The 20,363-nt window shown below is 43.4% G+C and overlaps 1 protein-coding gene across 1 annotated transcript in view; it reads right to left on the minus strand.

The window, feature by feature from the left end:
* Nucleotides 1-637: 637 nt before the first annotated feature.
* Nucleotides 638-20,363, minus strand: part of LOC126280985 (E3 ubiquitin-protein ligase MARCHF3-like) — a 94,177-nt gene continuing 74,451 nt past the window's right edge. The window contains exons 2-3 of the mRNA XM_049979810.1: nucleotides 14,658-14,868; nucleotides 638-793 (exon numbers count right to left, since the gene is read on the minus strand). Of these exons, the coding sequence (XP_049835767.1) occupies nucleotides 638-793; nucleotides 14,658-14,868 (367 nt within the window). The remainder of the gene's footprint in view (nucleotides 794-14,657; nucleotides 14,869-20,363) is intronic.

The raw sequence follows: 20,363 nt of genomic DNA on the forward strand, positions 1-20,363 counted from the left end.
TCTGATTTACAACGCAACCATACTTCGCACAAATTCTCTCTCTCTCTGTCTCCACCGCACGCGAGCGCGCACGCGCAGACACACACACACACACAAACACACACACACACACACACACACACACACACAAGTGATCGTGCATATAACTACCCCCTCCCCCCCCCCCCCCCCCATACACACACACATACACCAGACGCGCGTTCACGCAAAACGACTACGCTTTATTTGTTGTAAGCTTGTAAGCCGTAATCGGCAGCATAAAGTTTTCTTGTATAGTCAGCAAGTTTTTATCTACATGCAGTACGACCGTAGTTGTGACGCTCTCTCCTTTCATAATTACTAACCGCAACCCAGGTCATTTCTAATTCTACACATTAACTTAATCATATTAAAATTACAAAATTACGTTTCGATCCATTAAATGCTTCACGGACAGAGAACATGAAACAGTTTGGTGGTTGAGCTATCGCCCGTATACGCGAATATTCATTGTCAATAGAAGTAAGTCAAATCAGCCTAATATGACACAGGCCCTATCTCGTACTCATTCTCACACAACTCCAGGCTAGTGCCACGGGTTGCTCCGCTGAAGTTGGTCCAGTGTTCTGAGAGTGCCGTTGCGCTACCGGCTGGACCACTAGCCGCCGATGGCCGCCTCCGGTTCACCACCTGTGCCTGCGGTCAGACGCTCCCGTGCTGCTGGATGTGCGCTCCACGTGAAAAGATTTGATCCAGAGAGGAGCCTCTTGCTACCGCTGTCACCTGGCCCTCGTCTACCTGCGTCGGCAGCACGCTGCAATGGAAATAGGACGAAAAATGAAGAACCGTATCGTTACGGGCGTACAGTTATTTCAGACAGAAATTAACATTATAAAATGAAAGGAATTGTACTTATATAAAATTATTATCGTCATCTTGTAACGTTGCTACTCTCACACATATACCGGGGCGACAAAGATATTCGGAAAGCGTTATGCACATTACAGGTGGCGGTAGTGTCGCGTGCAGAAGGTATAAAAGGTAGGCTGACTGGTGGAGTTGTTATTTTTACCCACGCCATTCATATGAAAAGGTTTCCGACACTATGGCTGCACCATTGAAATTAACAGACTTAGAACTCAGAATGATAGTTGGAGCTAGATGCATGGGACATTCCATTTTGGAAATCAATAAATAATTCAATATTCCGAGATCCACAGTGCCAATAGTGTGCCGAGAACATCACATTTCAGGCACTTAACTCTTACCTAGGACAAGGCAGTTTACGTCGGTCTTCACTAGACGACCAAGTGAAGCGGATTTACGAAGAGTTGTCAATGCTAACAGGCAAGCAACACTGCGTGAAATAACCTCAGAATCAATGTGGAGCATACGTCAAACGTATCCGTTAGGACAGTGCAGCGAAATTTGGCGTTAATGGGCTATGGCAGCAGGCGACCGAAATGAGTGGCTTTGCTAGCACTACAACATTGCCTGTAGCGCCTTTCCTGGGCTCGTGCCCTTACTGATTGGACTATAGACGACTCGAATACCGTGGCCTGGTCAGACGAATTCCGATTTAAGTTGGAAAGAGCTGACAGTAGGGTTCGGGTGCGGCGAAAACCCCACGACGTCATGGGCCCAAGTTGTCAACGAGTCACTGTGCGAACTGGTGATGACTCCATAATGCTCTGGGCTGTGTTTACATGGAATGGACTGGGTCATCTGGATATGTTCGGCTGCCTGGAAACTATTTACAGCTACCCATGGACTTCATGTTTCCGAACAACGACGGAATTTTTATGGATGACAATGTACACTGTCACCGGGTCACAGTTGTTTGCAACTGATATGAAAAACATTCTAAGCTGGCCGGTATGGCCGAGCGGTTCTAGGCGCTTCAGTCTGGATCCGCGCTGCGGCTATGGTCGCAGGTTCGAATCCTGCCTCGAGCATGGATGTGTGTGATGTCCTTCGGTTAGGTAGGTTTTTGAGTAGTTCTAAGTTCTAGGGGACTGATGACCTCAGATGTTAAGTCCCATAGTGCTCAGAGCCAATTTGAAAACATTCTGGACAACTCGAGCTAATGATCTGGCCAAGCAGATCAGAACGAGGTAAATCCCACTGAACATTTATGAGACATAATTGAGAGATCCGTTCGTGCACAAAATCTTCCACGGCAACATTTTCGCAATTACGAACGGCTATAGAGGCAGCGTGATTTAATAGTTCTGGAAGGAACTTCCAACGACAAGTTGAATCCATGCCACTTCGAGCTGCTGCACTACGTCGGGCAAATGGAGGTATCCCAGGTATTCAGTATACTGTGTCCGATCAAAAGTATCCGGACACTCGTGCGTAATGTAGAGTTGACCACTACAAGTCATGAGAAGCAAACTCGTCAGTATGAAAGGACCCAGAGAGTATTGTGGCGTCAGTCGAGAAGCAGTGACAGCACAATGGGTGAGCAGGAGATCTCAGTGACTTCGAATGTGGACTAATCGTTGAGTGTCCCTGAGTAACAAATCGGTCAAGGACATTTCAACTCTTCTAAAGCTTCCAAAGTCGACTGTTGCTGTGGGGAGTCAAAAAGGTGATCGAGCAGTTCCTCATCAGCCAAGCACTTCTATAGTCAGTGGTAAACGACGCTTGCGCCGGCCGGGGTGGCCGAGCGGTTCTAGACGCTTCAGTCCGGACCCCCGCTGCTGCTCCTGCCTCGGGAATGGACGTGTGTAATGTCCTTAGGTTATATAGATTTAAGCAGTTCTAGGTTCTAGAGGACTGATGACCTCAGAAGTTAATTCCCCTAGTGCTCAGAGCCACTTGAACCAATTTTTAAACGACGCTTGAGGAGCAGTAAAGAGCGACGCCACTGGGCAATGAATGATTGCAAACGATTGAGTTGGAGTGACAGGTCGCACTATACCCTGTAGTAATCGGATGGTAGGTCTTGGGTTTGGCAAACTCTGGGGAATGTTACCGGCCAGCATGAGTAGTGCTAACAATGGAGCAGGGAGGCTAAGGTTTTAAGGCATGGGGCTGTTTCTAATGGTTAGTATGTGGTTCTCTTTTGCTCTTAAGGAAACGCTACATACAGAAGGACATGAATACATTTTGTAGGGTAGAACTGTGTACTGCATACAGTAGAGGGACGTTTCGGAGACGATGACTGCTTATACCAGCATGACAAATGCACTCTGTCATATAACAGCATTAGTGAGATAATAACATTCCTGAGATGGACTGGCGTACCCAAGGTCCCGACCTGAAACCACTGGAATACTTTGCGATGAGAAAGCACGACTTCGCCCCAAAACGCGGCGTCCAACACGACTCTTTTTTAAGTCCCCCTCAGAAGGAAAATTTGTATAAAGAAGATCAAGGAGATCAGTAGTCATCCCGGAAAAAGCTACACAAAATAACACGGAAAAGGTAATGTACGGCAAAAAGAGAAACTGATACGCGATCAGACGAAGAAAGAAATACTGTGGCATCCCACAGAACACAGACGCGAAGACACTAAAGGACACAGTATACATCTAGAACCATAAAGTTGAACTGGCCAAGAGAAGCTCAAAAGTGTCTTTACAGTACAATTCAGGACAGTGACAATGAGAGGAGGAGTGTTCCATCACGTTACCGAAGTGAGTCCTGAGATTAGACAGTACTCTCGAAAACTCGATCTTGTATTCCGTTCGGTTTCAGTGGTGCGCTCAATGTCAAGACCTTGGTCATTTGGCAAAACATTGTTATAAACAAGTAGTAATTTGTGGACACTGCGGAAAAGAATGTCATATCAGAAAAGACTGCAATAAAATCAAACTAGCGACAATGTGTACGCCAGGTAAATATAGGGCTAAAGAATGTACTGGGAACAGAAATGAATGTCACACGCATCAAACAATCCTAACAAGATAGATTCTAAGAACGGATTATGGATATGTATCTCATATCACTAAAAAACGACAAGGACTCTAATGACACCATCGAGTGACATCTATGTCAACAACATAAATCACCAATGAGGAGGAGGAGGGCGCGGAAAGGGAGAGGAATTTTTGGCAAAGTGTGAGCATTTAGTGCCTTAGAAAACAAGATGCGACACAGACCGAAGGAGAGCAGGATTTGCATACAAACTCGGCAGTTATATGTAGAAAGCGACAGCACACAAACTGAGGAAAATACTGCCCTGCCTACAGAACTGAAAGAAGATTTGACATTGAAGGATGTATCTGCAACAGAAATAGAAACTGCGAGTCACGTCCTACAGGAAACAAACACCTACACCATGGACTTAGGCAACAAAACACAGACCGGAACAGATCCTCCGCAACAAATTTATAAAAGCACAGAGAACGTTATGCAGCTCCCAAGGCTGGACGAGCCGATGACACTTACTACAGCATTAAGATATCTGGTAAGGAATATGTAATCGAAAGGAAAGTATAATACTTTTCCTGTGCCTGGTTTCGTAGAGAGAATTATCTCAAAGTGAACAATCTGCCAACATAAGCGAAAAACTGCACAAACTACTGAAAGAGATGCCGCAATTTCGAATAAATTTCATAAATTTCGAGCAGTTGCAAGATCGTGACAAACTTCTTCAGACAATGTTAAAAGTAACTATTACAATCCTAGACAGGCAAAACGTCGATCGTAGCATTAACGTTGAAAATATTTGTTTGCTTGAAGCCTTGTGGTAGGAATGCAAGTAAACTTGCGAACGATCGAGTCGTAGACGGTGTGACGTATTGAAGTTTGCGTCGGTGCTGGAAGCGTGCTCGGATAGCCAAAGTGGTTAAGGCGACCATTAGCATCAAACGGGAAATCCGGGTTTCAAGACCCAACACGGTAAAAATTGCGAATAAATTTTGTAACTTTAGTACAACTGCAACATCGTCGCCTATTTCTGTTTCTTCAGATATTGTTAAAAATAATAATTAGGTCTTTACTTGCGTGAACTGTACAACGAATTTCTCCTGAAACGAAGTGTCCTTGCTCAGTGGAATAATGCTGAAATGGCGATAATTAATAAAGGGTAAGAGAAGGATCTGATGGTACCCAAATTCAACAGACCAAATTGTCTGTAGAGCATTCTCAGCCAAATATTTGAAAAACTATTATGCAAGCGATTACAATATCATAGACTGCTACACGGGATAGTCCTCATAACGGCTTAGAAGAGCAAGTCAAGTGAAGATGCAATTAATAAGGCGATGTAGCCCATTCTACGTACACTCTTGGGGAGATTACTGATTCTCCTGGCGCTTTCAGTAACCTATGGTGGCCGTCTTTCTTTGGCACTTCAGGGAGCTGGAGTGTCCAGAGGCGATGCACGACTGCCTGAGAGACTATTACTGCGGGAGCGATGCTTCTATAGAATGCCCAGGAACGAAAATAACGAAGACAACAACAAAAGTATATCCACAGTGATCAGTCTGTAATACAGAGTTTTGGCATGTAGCATTACAGCCCATACTATAGAAGTTACACCACACTGCTAACGTAAGCGAACTGGTAGCATTTGTGGACGAAGTGCTGTTCGTTGTAAGTAATGACATCAGAAGATTTATAGAAGACAAGTGAAATGCAGGGCTTCCTGGACATGAGGAATGGTTCTGAAGTGTCAAACTGTCACTAATATCTCACAAAACTATGTATCTCCTGCTGAAAGGGAACATACCAAGTAAGCCTAACATGAAATTAGATGATGTAACAATTGGAAGCAGCGCATTAACGACATATCTGGGAGAAAGGTACAAAGTTGATTAACAAAACTGTATCCACTGCAAGTAGCCAACTTCGTTTTCCCTTGAAAACAGAGCTCATAGACGGCAGCTTGTGGAGCCAAACTCATTAGTGAGGTGAGTTCAACGAGCAGAGCTACTAAGATTAACGTGCGCCTGCTGCACTACGCCGAATGATGTAATGTTAGTAATACCAGGAATATGCCCATTGGGCATGGAAATCGTGAAAAAGGGAGCCCTTTATTGGTCAATGAAAGGTAATCAAGTGGAAGTACCCAAGTTATAGGTGAAACAGAGCCCAATACGAAAACGTTAGCAAAAGATCGCATATTAGAACTGCGCATAATGAATGGAACACCTCAGGCGCAGGCAGGAGAGCATACAAATTTCTTCCTTACATCAGGGAGAGAATAAAAATGAGAGAGATTTTTTAACGCGTCGAGTGAACTGACATATTAGCTGACTACTCATGGCCCTTAAGCTACGTATCCACACAAAATCTAAACACAAATGGAAGACAGTTGCGCATATAGCATGCAGGCACTAAAGAGTACGTACTGTGGGACTACTGAATGCATTGAGAAGTGAGTCAACCTGGTGCATTTTGCACAATACTACAGCTGCAGTAACCAGGAAGGACCAGGAAGACATCACGAGGCATTCAGCTACAAGCCAGCGTGCTACCATTCCCGCTAGACAACAGTCTCTGAAGATGGTGAGAAGCCAACTGAGGTTGGCGGCCACAGAGTCAAATGGTTTGCATTGCATTGGTGCAAGTGATAACGGAAGTGTGGAGTCTGCGACGTAACAGAAAATCATGGAACTGTGTGTTATAGTAGATCCGCTGCTGATGTGCTAGTCTACTCTGAAGGAATCCAGAAGATAACGGCTGTTGACTGGGGTAGTATCATGGCGGATCCAATAGCAGAAACAACCATCTGCATTTTAAATGCACCAAAATAAATGAACAAAACTTGAACAGATTTTGTAGAGCTAACAGTAGTATTAATAATTGGGTAGTTGGTTAAGGGTTCTATTGCAGTTTCGTAGTAGTTGAAGTAGATGTAGTATTAGCATTTTTGTAGTACTAGTTTTTTAATTAAGTTCCAGGAATAAATAATGTAATGCAATATCACATAATATAAAGGTGATTCAGCTGCCCCTACCCATGGGTTTTATGCAACCGGCAGCACCCTCAAATAACATGAAAAAGATTTCAATACTTTCTCGCTCACTATGTGCAAACTAGTAGTCCTGCGTAAAAAAAAATTAACAGGACCTGTTTGTAAAAAATTGAATGTAGTTAAATTTTGTAGTGGGATGCGTTTTCGATATAGGTTGTAATTTTAGAGTTATTCAAGAAAAACGTACAAAAATGACCTTCAGACGCCTATTTTTATAACTCGAATAACGATAACTCCAGCGAAAAAATATCCTAGTACAAAAAAAAAAATCTGACTCCTGAGGAAGAATGTACTGCCATCCCTTCACAGACATTCAGACGCCATACTGAAAGTGTCCCTAGCAGATTTCAAGCCATCATGAAGGTGTATGGCCGACACAGCTCATATTAATGTCCACCAGTAGGTGTCTGGCTACTTTTGATCAGATAGTGTACTGGGTGCCCAATTTATTTTGGCCGCCCGAAATAAATTTTTGTTAAAAACAAATTACCAAGCAAAATGTTGTTTGGCTACCTGTGGGTCATCAACCATCGTGATTGTCATTTTCATAACTTTGATCCTTGTGAAGGTATGATCATCAGTACATCTTCTTACACAGTACTCGAAGACAGAAAAACGGAACGCAAGGAAGGAATTAATGGAATGGGACGGAAATCAGTGGAGGTGATGTACACGTACTGACAAACTAATGATTATAATTTCAAAAAAGTTGCATGACTGTTCAAGGGAAAATTCTTCACAAATTTAGAAAGTCAGTTACGCGGGGGTCTAATGCTGGCCCTTATGCAAGCAGTTATCCGGCTTGGAATTGATTGCTAGATTTGTTGGACATCCTCCTGAAGGATGCTGGGCCAGATTTGGTCCAGTTGGAGCATTAGATCGTCAAAATCCCGAGCTATTTGGAGGTTCCCTCCCATAACGCTCCAAACGTTTTCAGCTCGAAAGAGCTCAGAGACCTTGCTGGCCAAGGCAGGATTTGGCAAGTACCACGCGGGGTAGCCATGCGGTCTCAAGCGCCTTGTAACGGTCCGCGTGGCTCCCCTCGTCGGAGATTCGAGTCCTCCATCGGGCATGGGTGTGTGTTGTCCTTAGCGTAAGTTAGTGTAAGTTAGATTAAGTAGTGTGAAAACTTAGGGATCGATGACCTTAGCAGTTTGGTCCATTAAGATCTTACCACAAATTCCGTGTGAGGCTGGGTATTATGTTATTGAAATGTAAGCCTACGTTGGCTTGCCATGAAGGGAAATAGAATGGGGTGCAGAATATCGTCGACGTAATTCTATGCTGTAAACGTGAGGCAGATGACGAACAAGGGGTCTCGAGACACATCTTCGGTTGTCATCGCGGCTTAGTTCGCATAAGGACTTATCAGTGATGCCAATTCTACTCCAGTCCATGAAATTCCAGACCAAAAATGTGTCTGGAGATGTCCTGGACAGGGGTAGGATACCAACCTGACTGTCGCCGCCGTACGGTTTGACAACCAGGAGACAGTATCAGTGGTCTGGGGTGCCATTGCTTTTTATAGCAGGACACCTTTGGTTGTAATACGCGGCCACCTTACACCACAGCGATACGTCGATGATGTTCTACGAACCGTTTTGACACCCTTCATCGCAAGCCATCCTGGGCTTACATTTCAACCAGATAATGCCCGCCCTCACTCTACGAGAATTTCTACTGCTTGTCTTCGTGCTTGGCAAATCCTACCTTGGCCAGCAAGGTCGCCGAATGTCTACCGAAGTTAAAACGTTTGGAGAATTATGGGCAGGGCCCTCCAACGAGCTCGGGATTTTGATGATATTACTCGCCAATTAGGCAGCATTTTTCACGATATTCCTCTGGAGGACGTCCAATAACTCTATCAGTGATTGCCAAGCCGAGTAACTGCTTGCGTAAAGGAGAGGTGAGGACCAACACGTTACTGACTTGCTCAATTTGCGAAGTTTTCTCACTTGAATAAATCTAATTTTTCAGAAATTGTAATAATTTGACTGTCTATACATGTATAACACATTTATCAATTTCCGTCACATTACGATAATTCCGTCGGCATGTGTCGTTTTTTCCATTGAAGTGTGTAATTTTTATTACGGTAATCCATTTTCTCTCCTCAAGACCCGTTAAAAACCCGTCCACGAAAACATGAGGTTATTAAAAACGTCCTAAGGAGGACGTCGAACAACTCTATCATTCATTGCCAAGCCGTTATTAAAAACGTCATGTTTTCGTGAATGGTACATTTACATATTTTTAACGAGCTGCACTTCGCGAGTGTCGACGCGTTGGAGGAATACGGAGAAGTCCTCTTTCCACATCGGAGTGAAAAAACATGATTTGGAAGTTCAAATTAACTGGCTACTTGAGAATTGTTCTTGGGTGCTGCAGACGGCCAATTGCGCCACAGATTGTTGATGGAAGTTACTGCTGGGTGCACTGTGCGATCTTCTAGTAAGGCGCGAGCTGTGCCGCGACAGCTGAACATTCCATGGATCACCGTTGGAAAGATCGGTGCGAAAAATTGTGAAATGATATCTCTAGTTTGGAAACAGGCTGTCATGGATGCTGATGGTCGTCACACCGAGCATCGGTTGTAAGCTGGCACGTTAACATGGTATGCAACTAACTAATGCTATCCTCTCATGTGGAAATTAACATGTGTTTTTTCAGTGGTGTATTCGTTATTCCTCTTCCGCACTTCCTTACAAATGTTTCCACTAAATTTTATTGTCCTACGACCACTCGTTTTTCACGAGGCCCTCTCAAGAAGTGACAGTTTAATTACAACCACCCTGTATGCTGATGCCAAGAGAAGTTCCTTAGTTGTAAGTTTTATCGCTCAAGAAGAAAAATGGAAATCTGGAGAACAATTTTCATTTTATTTCCGACTGACGCTGACGAAAGGTCCTATGGCGAACATAAGGCCGTGCAGAAAGGATGATAGGCAACTCTATTTAAAATAAAAATGATAAAAAAATAAGAAGAAATGCTGAGTTGGTAGAGCACTTGCTCGCGAAATGCCAAGGTTCTACGTGTGAGTCTCAGTCCGGCATACAGCTGTAATCTGCCACAAAGTTTCAGATCTATCCATTGCTTCAATATTTAACTGTTTTCACTCATATTCACTGAAATTCAGTGACGTTCCTTCGTGCTAGAATTAGAGGAAGTCGAGTCTAACAAGAATTACTGTGTTTTACGGAGAAACTGCTGGTAATCTGCTCCAGATAAGCATCCAGCAGATGCTAGAATTTGCGTACAGAATCCTTACATCTTGCTTTTCACGTGAGGCACTTTTAGCGAGATATAACAGAAAATGCATGGGAGCACGAGGTGGCAGGTACACCGACAACATTAGTTATTATCATGCTGGTCAGGATGCAATTGGAGCGGAAGGAGAAACACAGTGATTCGACTGCACAATAGGGCTAAAAGCGGGACTTAGTGCTTAGGAGGCGGTTACTTGTGGTGGAATTTTGACGTTTGCTATCCAAGGTGGACTTTTATGGGAGGAGGTGGAGCTCTGTACGCAAGCTTTGTAGAAACACCGTTGCGTAACTTCAGCCGTTAGTGCCTGCAGCTTGAGAAAGATCATCCCACTTTATCCAGCGAGAATCCAAAGATGTAAGAGCCACGGATATTGCGTAAAATTAACGCACGTATTTTTTATTCATCTCGATGAGAAGATCTTATCGACACACCACATACTCTGTACAATAGAAGTTGGCTACTTTGTAGCATAAAGACTAGGTACTCCTTATACCTAAAAGCTGACTAAGAATTTTAATGATGAGTGCACAGAGCCGCCACATCCAAAGACACTTCACCGCGGTCTAGTCACTCTAAGGTGACTACCTCCTATGTTCGAGTCAAAGTGCAATAACCACTCTCAGACGGCAGATGGCAGCCCTAGCAATGGAGGGTTAGAGAGCCTGTATAGGTAGAGAGTGGCCAACCGGACGATACAGCGGCAGGAACATTTAATACAGTGGCTGTAAAAATTATTCATTACTTGCATTTATCTCCTTTAAAGTTTGTTTACTAGACATATTGCAATGAAAGTAACGTAAATAAAAAATATAGTGTATAACATTTGCTTTGTAGCGGAAGTGCATAACGCTAAAGATTTAACGTACCTGTATTACGTCAGATGAATGAAAGTCGTAAGCAGTTGTTTACGTGTGACATGCAAAAAATGTGAGACGTATTAGTACTACTTGTCACGTCTTCAAACTTTTTGCATGTCACAAGTAAAGAACTGCTTACGACATTCTTTCATATAAATACTGAATACCTCTCGTAGATAACAAACGAAAAAGATTACAAAAATCAAGTAATGTTGAATGTAGGCTACTGTAATAACGACCAAATATAATAAGAAAACTACCGTATCCCTTCTACCCCACAGTGAGTAGGCCTATTAAAAACTGCCTTCAAGAGTACCTACAATTATTTACTATAATAAAGTTTCAGCAACCACGACAACTGCGGAAAACGTGTTTACAACTTGCCTGCGTCAACAGTCAGGCAATAATACTGAAACCAAAAGAATGCCTAGTGTTCTGTTTCGGATCGAAATAAAGTTTGACGCTGTAAAGTCGAATGAGCATGGCACAACAATTACAGGAACTTTCCGTTTCCAGCAAAGACTGTCAGATATTGGCTTCAGAAAAGCTTGTTATGCTACCAGTATGCACGAACTGTTAAAGAAATAAGAGCTTAAAAAACCATATACAACTAAATAGAACACGCATGCACAACGTATAACAAGTCACTCAATAATTCAAACACCTTTTAATCGTTTCCAAAAGTCCTCTGAACTTCAATTCAACTCAAAAGCACGGCGAACATAGGAAGGGCGAGAGACGTGCACCACGGACCGTAGTTCACAGGGGTCAACGACGGCTGCAGAGATGCGTACGGAAAATACGTGCAATTGTTGAGCTACTGGCCACCCAGATGAACCAAGTAGCTACCAACAGTTTTTTCTCAACGACCGTTCAGAGAACGTTGTTGCGTATGAGCCTCCGCAGGTGACTGGTTTATGCACCCTTGATGACTGACGTTCATTGGCAATGGAGGCTGGAATTTGCCGGCAAGTGGGCATCGAATGAGTGACAACATGTGACCTCTTCAGATGAATCACGTTTCATGCACCATCGGACAGACGGCCGTTAGCGTGTTCGGCGTTAGGCATCTGAAAGTAAACACCCTGCAACATTCGTCGGAAGCGTCAAAGCTGCAGGGAATCACCTGGGCAACCTCATCCTGACAGACAACACAATGTATCAGCACAAGTGTGCAACTATCTTTAGAGACCATGTCCACCCCTACATGCAGTTTCTATTTCCTGGGCACGATGCCATCTACCAGCAGAACAATGCAATGTGTCACCCAGCTTGTAGTGTGCGTGCGTGGCTGGAAAAGCTCTAAGTGAGTTTACCGTACTCCCCTGGATCCCAACGCCCCTTATTTAAATCCAATCGAGAATCTGTAGGACCACGTCGATCTGGCTGTACGCGCGGTGGATCCTCAGCCGAGAAACCTAGAGCAGCTGACCATGGCAACTGAGTTCGCATCGCCGCAGGTACTTGCTGGTTCGTTCCAGAACCTCACTATCTTCTGCACGTCTCGAAGCGGTCAGCGCTGCAAAATATGGTTAATCTGCATTTTGTCAGGTGGTCACATTAATGTAACTCTACTGTGCATAACTAGATAACTGCTGTAACTGCTATTGCATCATAATGTTCAAGACCTCTTCCACTCATGGTGCACTGAAAACCACCCTGAGTGGAGTCCTATACTTCGACTACGTAAAAAGCAGCCCAGACATAAATGTAAGAGGAGAAAGAAGAACATCTGTAACGCCGGAAATGCATTTCCTCCTATTTCCATCTATTTCAATGCAAATTATTTCCTTATTTTGTTACCTGAAGATATAACATTTCTGGGTCTTCGTATATTGTAATTGTTTTAATATTTGTATATATATCCATTTATGTCGATGTATAATTGGTTTGTTTTGTGAATATTATTTGTATTTATACGCTGGATCTGGCGTAGGAAAAACTATGCTATCGAACGAATACATCGCTAGGTCGTGTGGAGAATCAAAGTGTTTAGGATCTTTGGTAGTGTGAACTCAGCCGCGTGGGGTGAGAGGTAGAGTCTGGCTGGAGGAGGGCGGTGGAGCAAATGTGTTGTGTGACGCTCCCGCGAGTTGCCACGCTTTCGGGGTTCGGCAGCATGTGATTGCGCTCGACTTGCTATGATAGTTTCTGACACGGTGTCGCGGACGGGAAGCATTAGCTGGCGCACACCAAGAGCCCGTTTCGGCTGGAGACCGTGTCGAGAAGAAGGCGTGCCAACATCCAGCTTCCGCAACAGCGACGGCCGACAATGAGTGCCTGTCGCCACCTCCTCGACCAACGACAGCAAACCTTCAATCAACCAACAAGGAAGACTGGAAGCATGTAAAGTTTTACAACTGTATGGCAGACCTCAGCTTTTCAAACTGGTCAATTTGTGTCACTAAATTACAGCAACGTAACATGAACATTTGTTGCTCATTGTCCCAATTGCATTACCAAGCAAGGTCCCTTCCTTTTACGTAATGAACCCTAGTGTCGTTGAAATTCAAACGCCAGTATTAAAGTAATATCATTCCATTGCACTGCTTTAATTTCAAAGTTCAGATAAAGTATTCATAGCTGGCTACAATATTTAGATTACACAAGCACAAATTAAGAGTGTGAGTTTAGTTACCATATTTTAGCTTACCTGTGACTGCAGCTCAGCTTGGTACGAACTAAATTTTACTATTGTTAATTGTTCAGAATCATTTAATTCAAGTTCACAGTTAAATCTCTTATTTCTAAATTGTGTAGATTCAAGTAGCTTTTGAAATGATTGTTGAGGTAGCCCAAGACTAACATTACTTTACTGAATTTCGTAGTGCTTCAGAAACAAAGCTCACTATTAATTTCAGTCACTAAATTAACTTTCAATTTAACTGTTTTATTAATTCATTTGCTAAATTAAGTCAGAGTGTAGCGAAATTTATTACTTCTGACGAACATTCACTTTTCACACTACACGTGTCAACCTTCAGTTGCCACGCTTTTAGTGCTAATTATATGTGCAATAACCTTTATTTTTCAGTTACTATAGTAATTGTCCATAGGACTGGCGACTGTAATTTTCCCAAAATCTCAAATATCTAATTACCGCTAGTTAAGTGTTAACGTAAAGGCCGCACATTTACTTTCTTTATTAACTTTACCCCTTTTCAAAATTAATTTCCACCAGTTTCATTTGCATTTTTTCTTTCATATAGATGTAACCCTTTCCTCCCTCTTTACCGACAGATTAACTTCGGTGACGATTGCTTTTCCCAAATTTCCATTAGGTACACGCGGTTTAATTTTTCACTGTCATTAAGGTCGATAAGTGAGGAGGAGGTTACACGTCTATACCTTCAAGCCACTGGTGCATCTCGCACTAAACCTGCAGTAGGTCCGACTTTCACCCGAATTTCAAGCGCAAGGACAATTTAGCACCTGTAGCAACTATCTCCCGCGCTGCATTTAACAAAGGTTAACAAATTCTCACATATAAATAAGCATCTAATAATATACTTCTGTGAGAGACTGCCCATGCAGGTACTGTAAGTTCTTTTCTACAACTTGGCTAACCTGATGCGGTAACAGGAGCTCCACCACGAGTACCATTCGCTGAAATGTCCACTGACGGCGATGCCGAGCCAGATGAAGAAGCAGATGACAATGATAGTGCACATCACCAGGAGTCCAATGGCCGTCAGAGCCTCTGTGGTAGTCTCGTTTGGTCCGATCCCCACGGGACCCTCCGCTAGCTCCAGAATACCGCGTACGCTAAAGTACACGTACGCTCCGATCACCGGCATAACGCATATCACTGTCAACAGGTCGATCACCAATAATCTGGAAAGGAAACCGTCAATAGATGTGTCACAGGAAGTCACATTTAAACAGTCATGGTGCAACAGTATACATTGTAGCACCTGACGCATCATGAACATTAACTTGAAGAAAGTCACATGGCAGTTTAATTGTGGGAATTTGTTTTGAATTTCCAGCCACCTGCAGCTACCATAAAAGTATTTATGATTCGAGAGCTCACATCTCAATTTCAAATACCATACCAGTTGCTCGAAGTCAAAGAATATGGCGTGGCCTTACAGCAACATTTAATTAGAGAGTCCGAACAACGTACTCAGCGACGCTTGTTTGGGATTAAATTATCTACATTATGAGTCATGACAATCATACATAAATTATGCCAAGTAGCCGAATACATTAAGTAGAGTTAGTGTATTTGACTGCACGACTACCACGAATCGTACAGTTAAAGTAAAAAGATGTTTCAGTTTTCATCTGATATATTTTTATATCATCAATAAATTTAGGAAAGAATTTTCATACTCCAGTGGAATATGTGCTGTTTTAAGACTTCCTGGGAGATTAAAACCGCGAAACAGATTGTGAATCGAAACTGGAACCTTTGCCTTTTGCGAACAAGTGATTTATTAACTGAGCTATCGAAGCAGGAGACGTCCTCAATCTTTTACTTCCGTCTGTACCCCATCTCCGATCTTTCAGATTTCACATAAATTCTTCTACATACCTACCGCGAGAGGTGGGGTAGGAATTAACATAATGCATTCGCATTCTGGAGGATGACGGTGCAAAGCCCTGTCCAACTATTTAGATTTAGGTTTTCTGTGATTTACGTCACTCACTCCATGCAAACGCCGGTATGATTCCTTTGAAAACGGCAGGGCCCATTTCCTTCCCCATCGTTTCGTAATCAGAGCTTGCGCTCCATCTTTAGTTTCCTCGTCGATGAGACGTTAAACACTAATCTTTCTTCTTTACGTTCTTGTCCATTACTTTCGGTACCATTCCTCGTGAAAGAAAGGATATTGCGGAAATGTGACAGGGGATACTCTCGTCAGGTATGCACGAGAACTTTTGTAAAGCGTGGAAGGAGGGAGATGAGACGCTGGTACAATCAAAGCTCGGATGAGGGGCGGGTGGAGGGGGTTGCGAGAGACGTGAGTTGTGATTGGTTGGCTTAGTCGGCAGTGCACTTGCCTAGGCAAGGCAAAGGCTCCATGCTCCTGTTCCGGACTGGCATGCAGTTCTAATCTGCAAGTAAGTCTCAGTAAATTTTGGATTTCGCTAAGTGTTTTGTATGGAAAAGTCTCTGACTGCCTCTCCCACCGGAGGTTCGAGTCCTACCTCGGGCATGGGTGTGTGTATTGTTCTTCGCATAAGTTAGTTTAAGTAGTGTGTAAGTCTAGGGACCGATGACCTCAGTAGTTTTGTCCCTTAGGAATTCACACAAATTTGAACATTTGAAAGTCTCTTTGAGGTCGAATAAAAAACTATCCGGTTGTTTCAGCTGTTATATATCAAGCATGATTTGTTTTGCTAGAGAACAATCTGTACTAGAAAATGTACGATGGAAATGGAGACTACCTAGGGTATTTTATTCTATGTCTGTGGGTAAATTAACGTACTCAAGTGGAAAGGGGGGGGGGGGAGAGGTGGGAGATGGAATAATAACGCCGATCAGTGGGAGGAAGGAAGAATTTAAACTAGGAGAAAAGCCTCTACCATAGGGCACTATTATCTGAGAATAATTGTCGAGACTGGCTAAAAAAGGAAATGGCGATTAAGAATATGCACTCAAGTCAGTAACACAATATTTTTAACAAATCGGTTTTAGTAACAAAATCGTTTCAAGTTACAAAGAGACAGACTTAAAATGCAAATTATTTTGAAACCATATACGAGAGCGCAATTTCTAATTGTACCATTACTATTATTTAAGTGTAAGTCAATAAAATGATATGATTTGTATCATATGTCTAATTTTATATTTATTGTACAGCGTTTGGTTAACACTGTAGCAATTGTATCAGTTCTTTTAATTTCTCTAATTTACATCTAAAAGCAGTTCAAACAGTATCTCAGTATAGTAAAAACAAAATCATCTGCAAGAAGAACAATTTATGATGTTCTGGGAACACAACATGTAGCGGCAGCCGTTGAGCAGAGCAGCAGCAGCACTTGTGTTATAAACTGTAAATTAATTTAATTTCTGTTTTTTGTTCACGTGCTTCTACAAAGAAGTGAACTGTAAGTTTGTATTTTACTGTGTAGACTATTAAAATTAATCCTTGTTTTTGTTCTTGCGTAGCTCTTGTAAATATCCTTGTGTAGGGCGGCTTCCTAGCATAAATTTTCCGTAGAGAATTTTATTTCTGTTTAATAGTTTGCGCACTCGGAGTTCAGTGAGAAATCTGCACACCAACTTTTTTTTAGTTTATTCTCCTTTGGTGTATTTTCAAACTCACTAGCGCGATTTGAGACCGTGTATCTATTTTATACACAATACAATATGGCTAGGGACTGCGCTTGTTGTGAGCCGACACAAGGAGAGTTGGCTGCTGTCATTAAACAGCTGGAAACTGCGTTGTCTACCGGCGACAAGCTTCTAGCTAATGCTAGAATTTACGGTGACGTCGGGGCCCCAGTGACGAGACCTGCGAGACCTTTGGTGCCACTGGGATCCCCTGGTGCCCCGGATGTCGCTGCGGCTTCCGATACGTAACATCTGACCGGTCCGTCTGCACTCCAGAATGGGTGGCAGACAGTGGTGGGTTCGCGTGTCACTGGGCGAAAGGCGAAAGTGGAAGCAGGCCGTGCGGCTGGCTCCTTACGTCTTAGCAACAGGTACGAGGTGCTTCCCAGTGTTGATGAAAACTCTGAGCCAGCACGGGATGCCTCTCCTGTTGGGCCAGCGGTCGATTTTCCTGCCCAGTCCGGATAGGTACAGAGGGTGGGTATGCTAGACATTTGGAGCTCCATTGTTAGGAGGGTGTGGCGCCCCTCAGAGAGATAGACAAGGCGGGAAATAATTCCAGTGTGCATTCGGTATGTTTGTCGGAAGGTCTCATCCGCGACGTGGAAGAGGCCCTGCCGGCAGCTTTCGAGTGCACTGGGTGCAACCGGCTGCATGTAGTGGCACATGTCGGCATGAATGACGCCCGCCTGCCACCTGAGTTCTGATGCCATCCTCGGCTCCTTTCGGCTGCTGGCTGATTTGGTGTAGGCAACTAGCAACGCACGTGAAGTGCAGGCTAAGCTGTCTATTTGTAGCATCGTACCCAAGGTTGATCGCGGTCCTGTGGTTTGCAGCATAGTGGAAGGTCTAAACCAGAGGCTCAGATGGCTCTACGACGGTACAGGATACGAATTTCTCGACCTCCGCTATCGGGTGCACTATTGTAGGATTCCCCTTAACAGGTCAGGCGTGCACTACACACAGGAAGCCGCTACAAGGGTAGCGTAGTACGTGTAGCGTGCACATGGAGCTTTATTAAGTTAGAGGACCCCTCCATTGGCAGTAAATAGGATTTGGCTGTTACATCGGGCACAGTGACCTCAGAGCATCTGGTTCCTGGTTATATATAATATAATTTTAGCGAACTGCAGGAGCATCCAAGGAAAAGTCTCAGAATTAGTATCGCTTATTGAAGATTATAATGCACAGACAATATCGGGAACAGAAAGCTAGTTGAAGCCAGACGTCAATGACAACGAAATTCTAAGTTCAGACCGGAATGTTTATCGTAAGGATAGGTTAGTCGCCAATGGTGACGGGGAGTTTAGAGGAGTAAAAAATTCGATAAAATCTAGCGAGTGTATCACGGATTCCGAATGCGAATTAATCTGGGTGAAGTTGAGTATCAAAGAAGGTCAAAAATGGTGATCGGATGCTTTTATAGACCACTTGGGTCAGGATCTGTAGTTGTAGAGCGCTTCAGACAGAGCTTCCCGAATCTCAATAGTAATTTTCCTGATATGCCGTTGTAATAGGGGGTGGCTTCAACTTGCCAGGTATAGATTGGGAGTGTTATGTCATCAAAACTGGTGCCAGGACAGGGAATCGTGCGGCATTGTTCTGGATGTCTTGTCCGAAAATTACTTAGAGCAGATAGAGAACCAACTCGTGAGAGCAACGTCTTAGACCTCCCGGCAACAAACGGACCTTAATTTATCGACACAGTTAACGTAGAGGAAGGTATCAGTGATCATGAGGCTGTGACAGCATATATGACACGGGTCCTAGAAGGAATGTTAAGAACGGAAGGAACATATATTTGCTCAGCAAGGGTGACAACATACAAAATTCAGAATATCTCAGCAGTCAGCATAAAATATTCTGTGATGAGGACGAAGATGTGGAGAACAAATGGAAAAAATTCAAAGGAATCGTTCAATATGCCCTAGACATGTATGATCCAAGTAAGGTTTTAAGAGTTGGGAAAGACCCACCATGGGACGCCGTGGTGGCCAAGCGGTTAAAGGCGTTACAGTCTGGAACTGCGCGACCGCTACGGTCGCAGGTTCGAATCCTGCCTTGGGCATGAACGTGTGTGATGTCCTTAGGTTAGTTAGGTTTAAGTAGTTCTAAGTTCTAGGGGACTGATGACCTTAGAAGTTAAGTCCCATAGTGCTCAGAGCCATTTGAACCATTAGATCCACCATGGTTTAATAGTCGTATTACGAAAGCGCTGCTGGCCGAGTGGTTCTGGGCACTTCAGTCTGGTACCGCGCGACCGCTACGGTCGCAGATTCGAATCCTGCCTCAGGCATGAATGTGTGTGATGTCCTTAGGTTAGTTAGGTTTAAGTAGTTCTAAGTTCTAGGGGACTGATGACCTCAGATGTTAACTCCCATAGTGCTCAGAGCCATTTGAACTATTTGAAAAGCGCTACGCAAACAAAGAGCACTTCATCTCAGATTCAAAAGAAGTAAAAACCTAGCTGACAAACAGAAGCTGAAAGAAGCGAAAATGAGGGTAAGGAGGGGAATGAGAGAAGCGTTCAATGATTTTGAAAGTAAGACATCGTCAACCGACCTGAGTAAAAACCGTAAGAGATTTTGGTCGTGTGTAAAATCAGTAAATGTGTCAAAATCACACCGGCACCGAAACGGAAAACAACAGAGAGAAGACCGAAATACTGAATTTGGTCTTCCGAAGTTGTTTCACCGCGGAAAATCGTAACACTGTCCCTCTTTTCAATCGTGGTGCGAACGTCGAAATGACAGATATTGTGATAACCGATAGCAGTATTGAAAAGCAGCTAAAAAAGTTTAGTAGTGCAAAGGCTTCAGGACCAGGTGAGATGCATATAAGATTCTATAAAGATTATGCGAAAGAACGTGCTCCCCTTCTAGCAGTAACTTATCGTAGAGCTCTTGAGCAACGAAAGGTACCCAATGACTGCAAAAAAGCGCAGGTCATTCCCGTTTTTACTAAAGGGCGTAAGAGATCCACACAATTATAGACCTATATCGTTGATGTCAATCTGTTGTAGAATTATGGAAATGTTTTATGTTCA

This window comes from Schistocerca gregaria, chromosome 1, assembly GCF_023897955.1.
Source record: "Schistocerca gregaria isolate iqSchGreg1 chromosome 1, iqSchGreg1.2, whole genome shotgun sequence".
Lineage (NCBI taxonomy): Eukaryota > Metazoa > Arthropoda > Insecta > Orthoptera > Acrididae > Schistocerca > Schistocerca gregaria.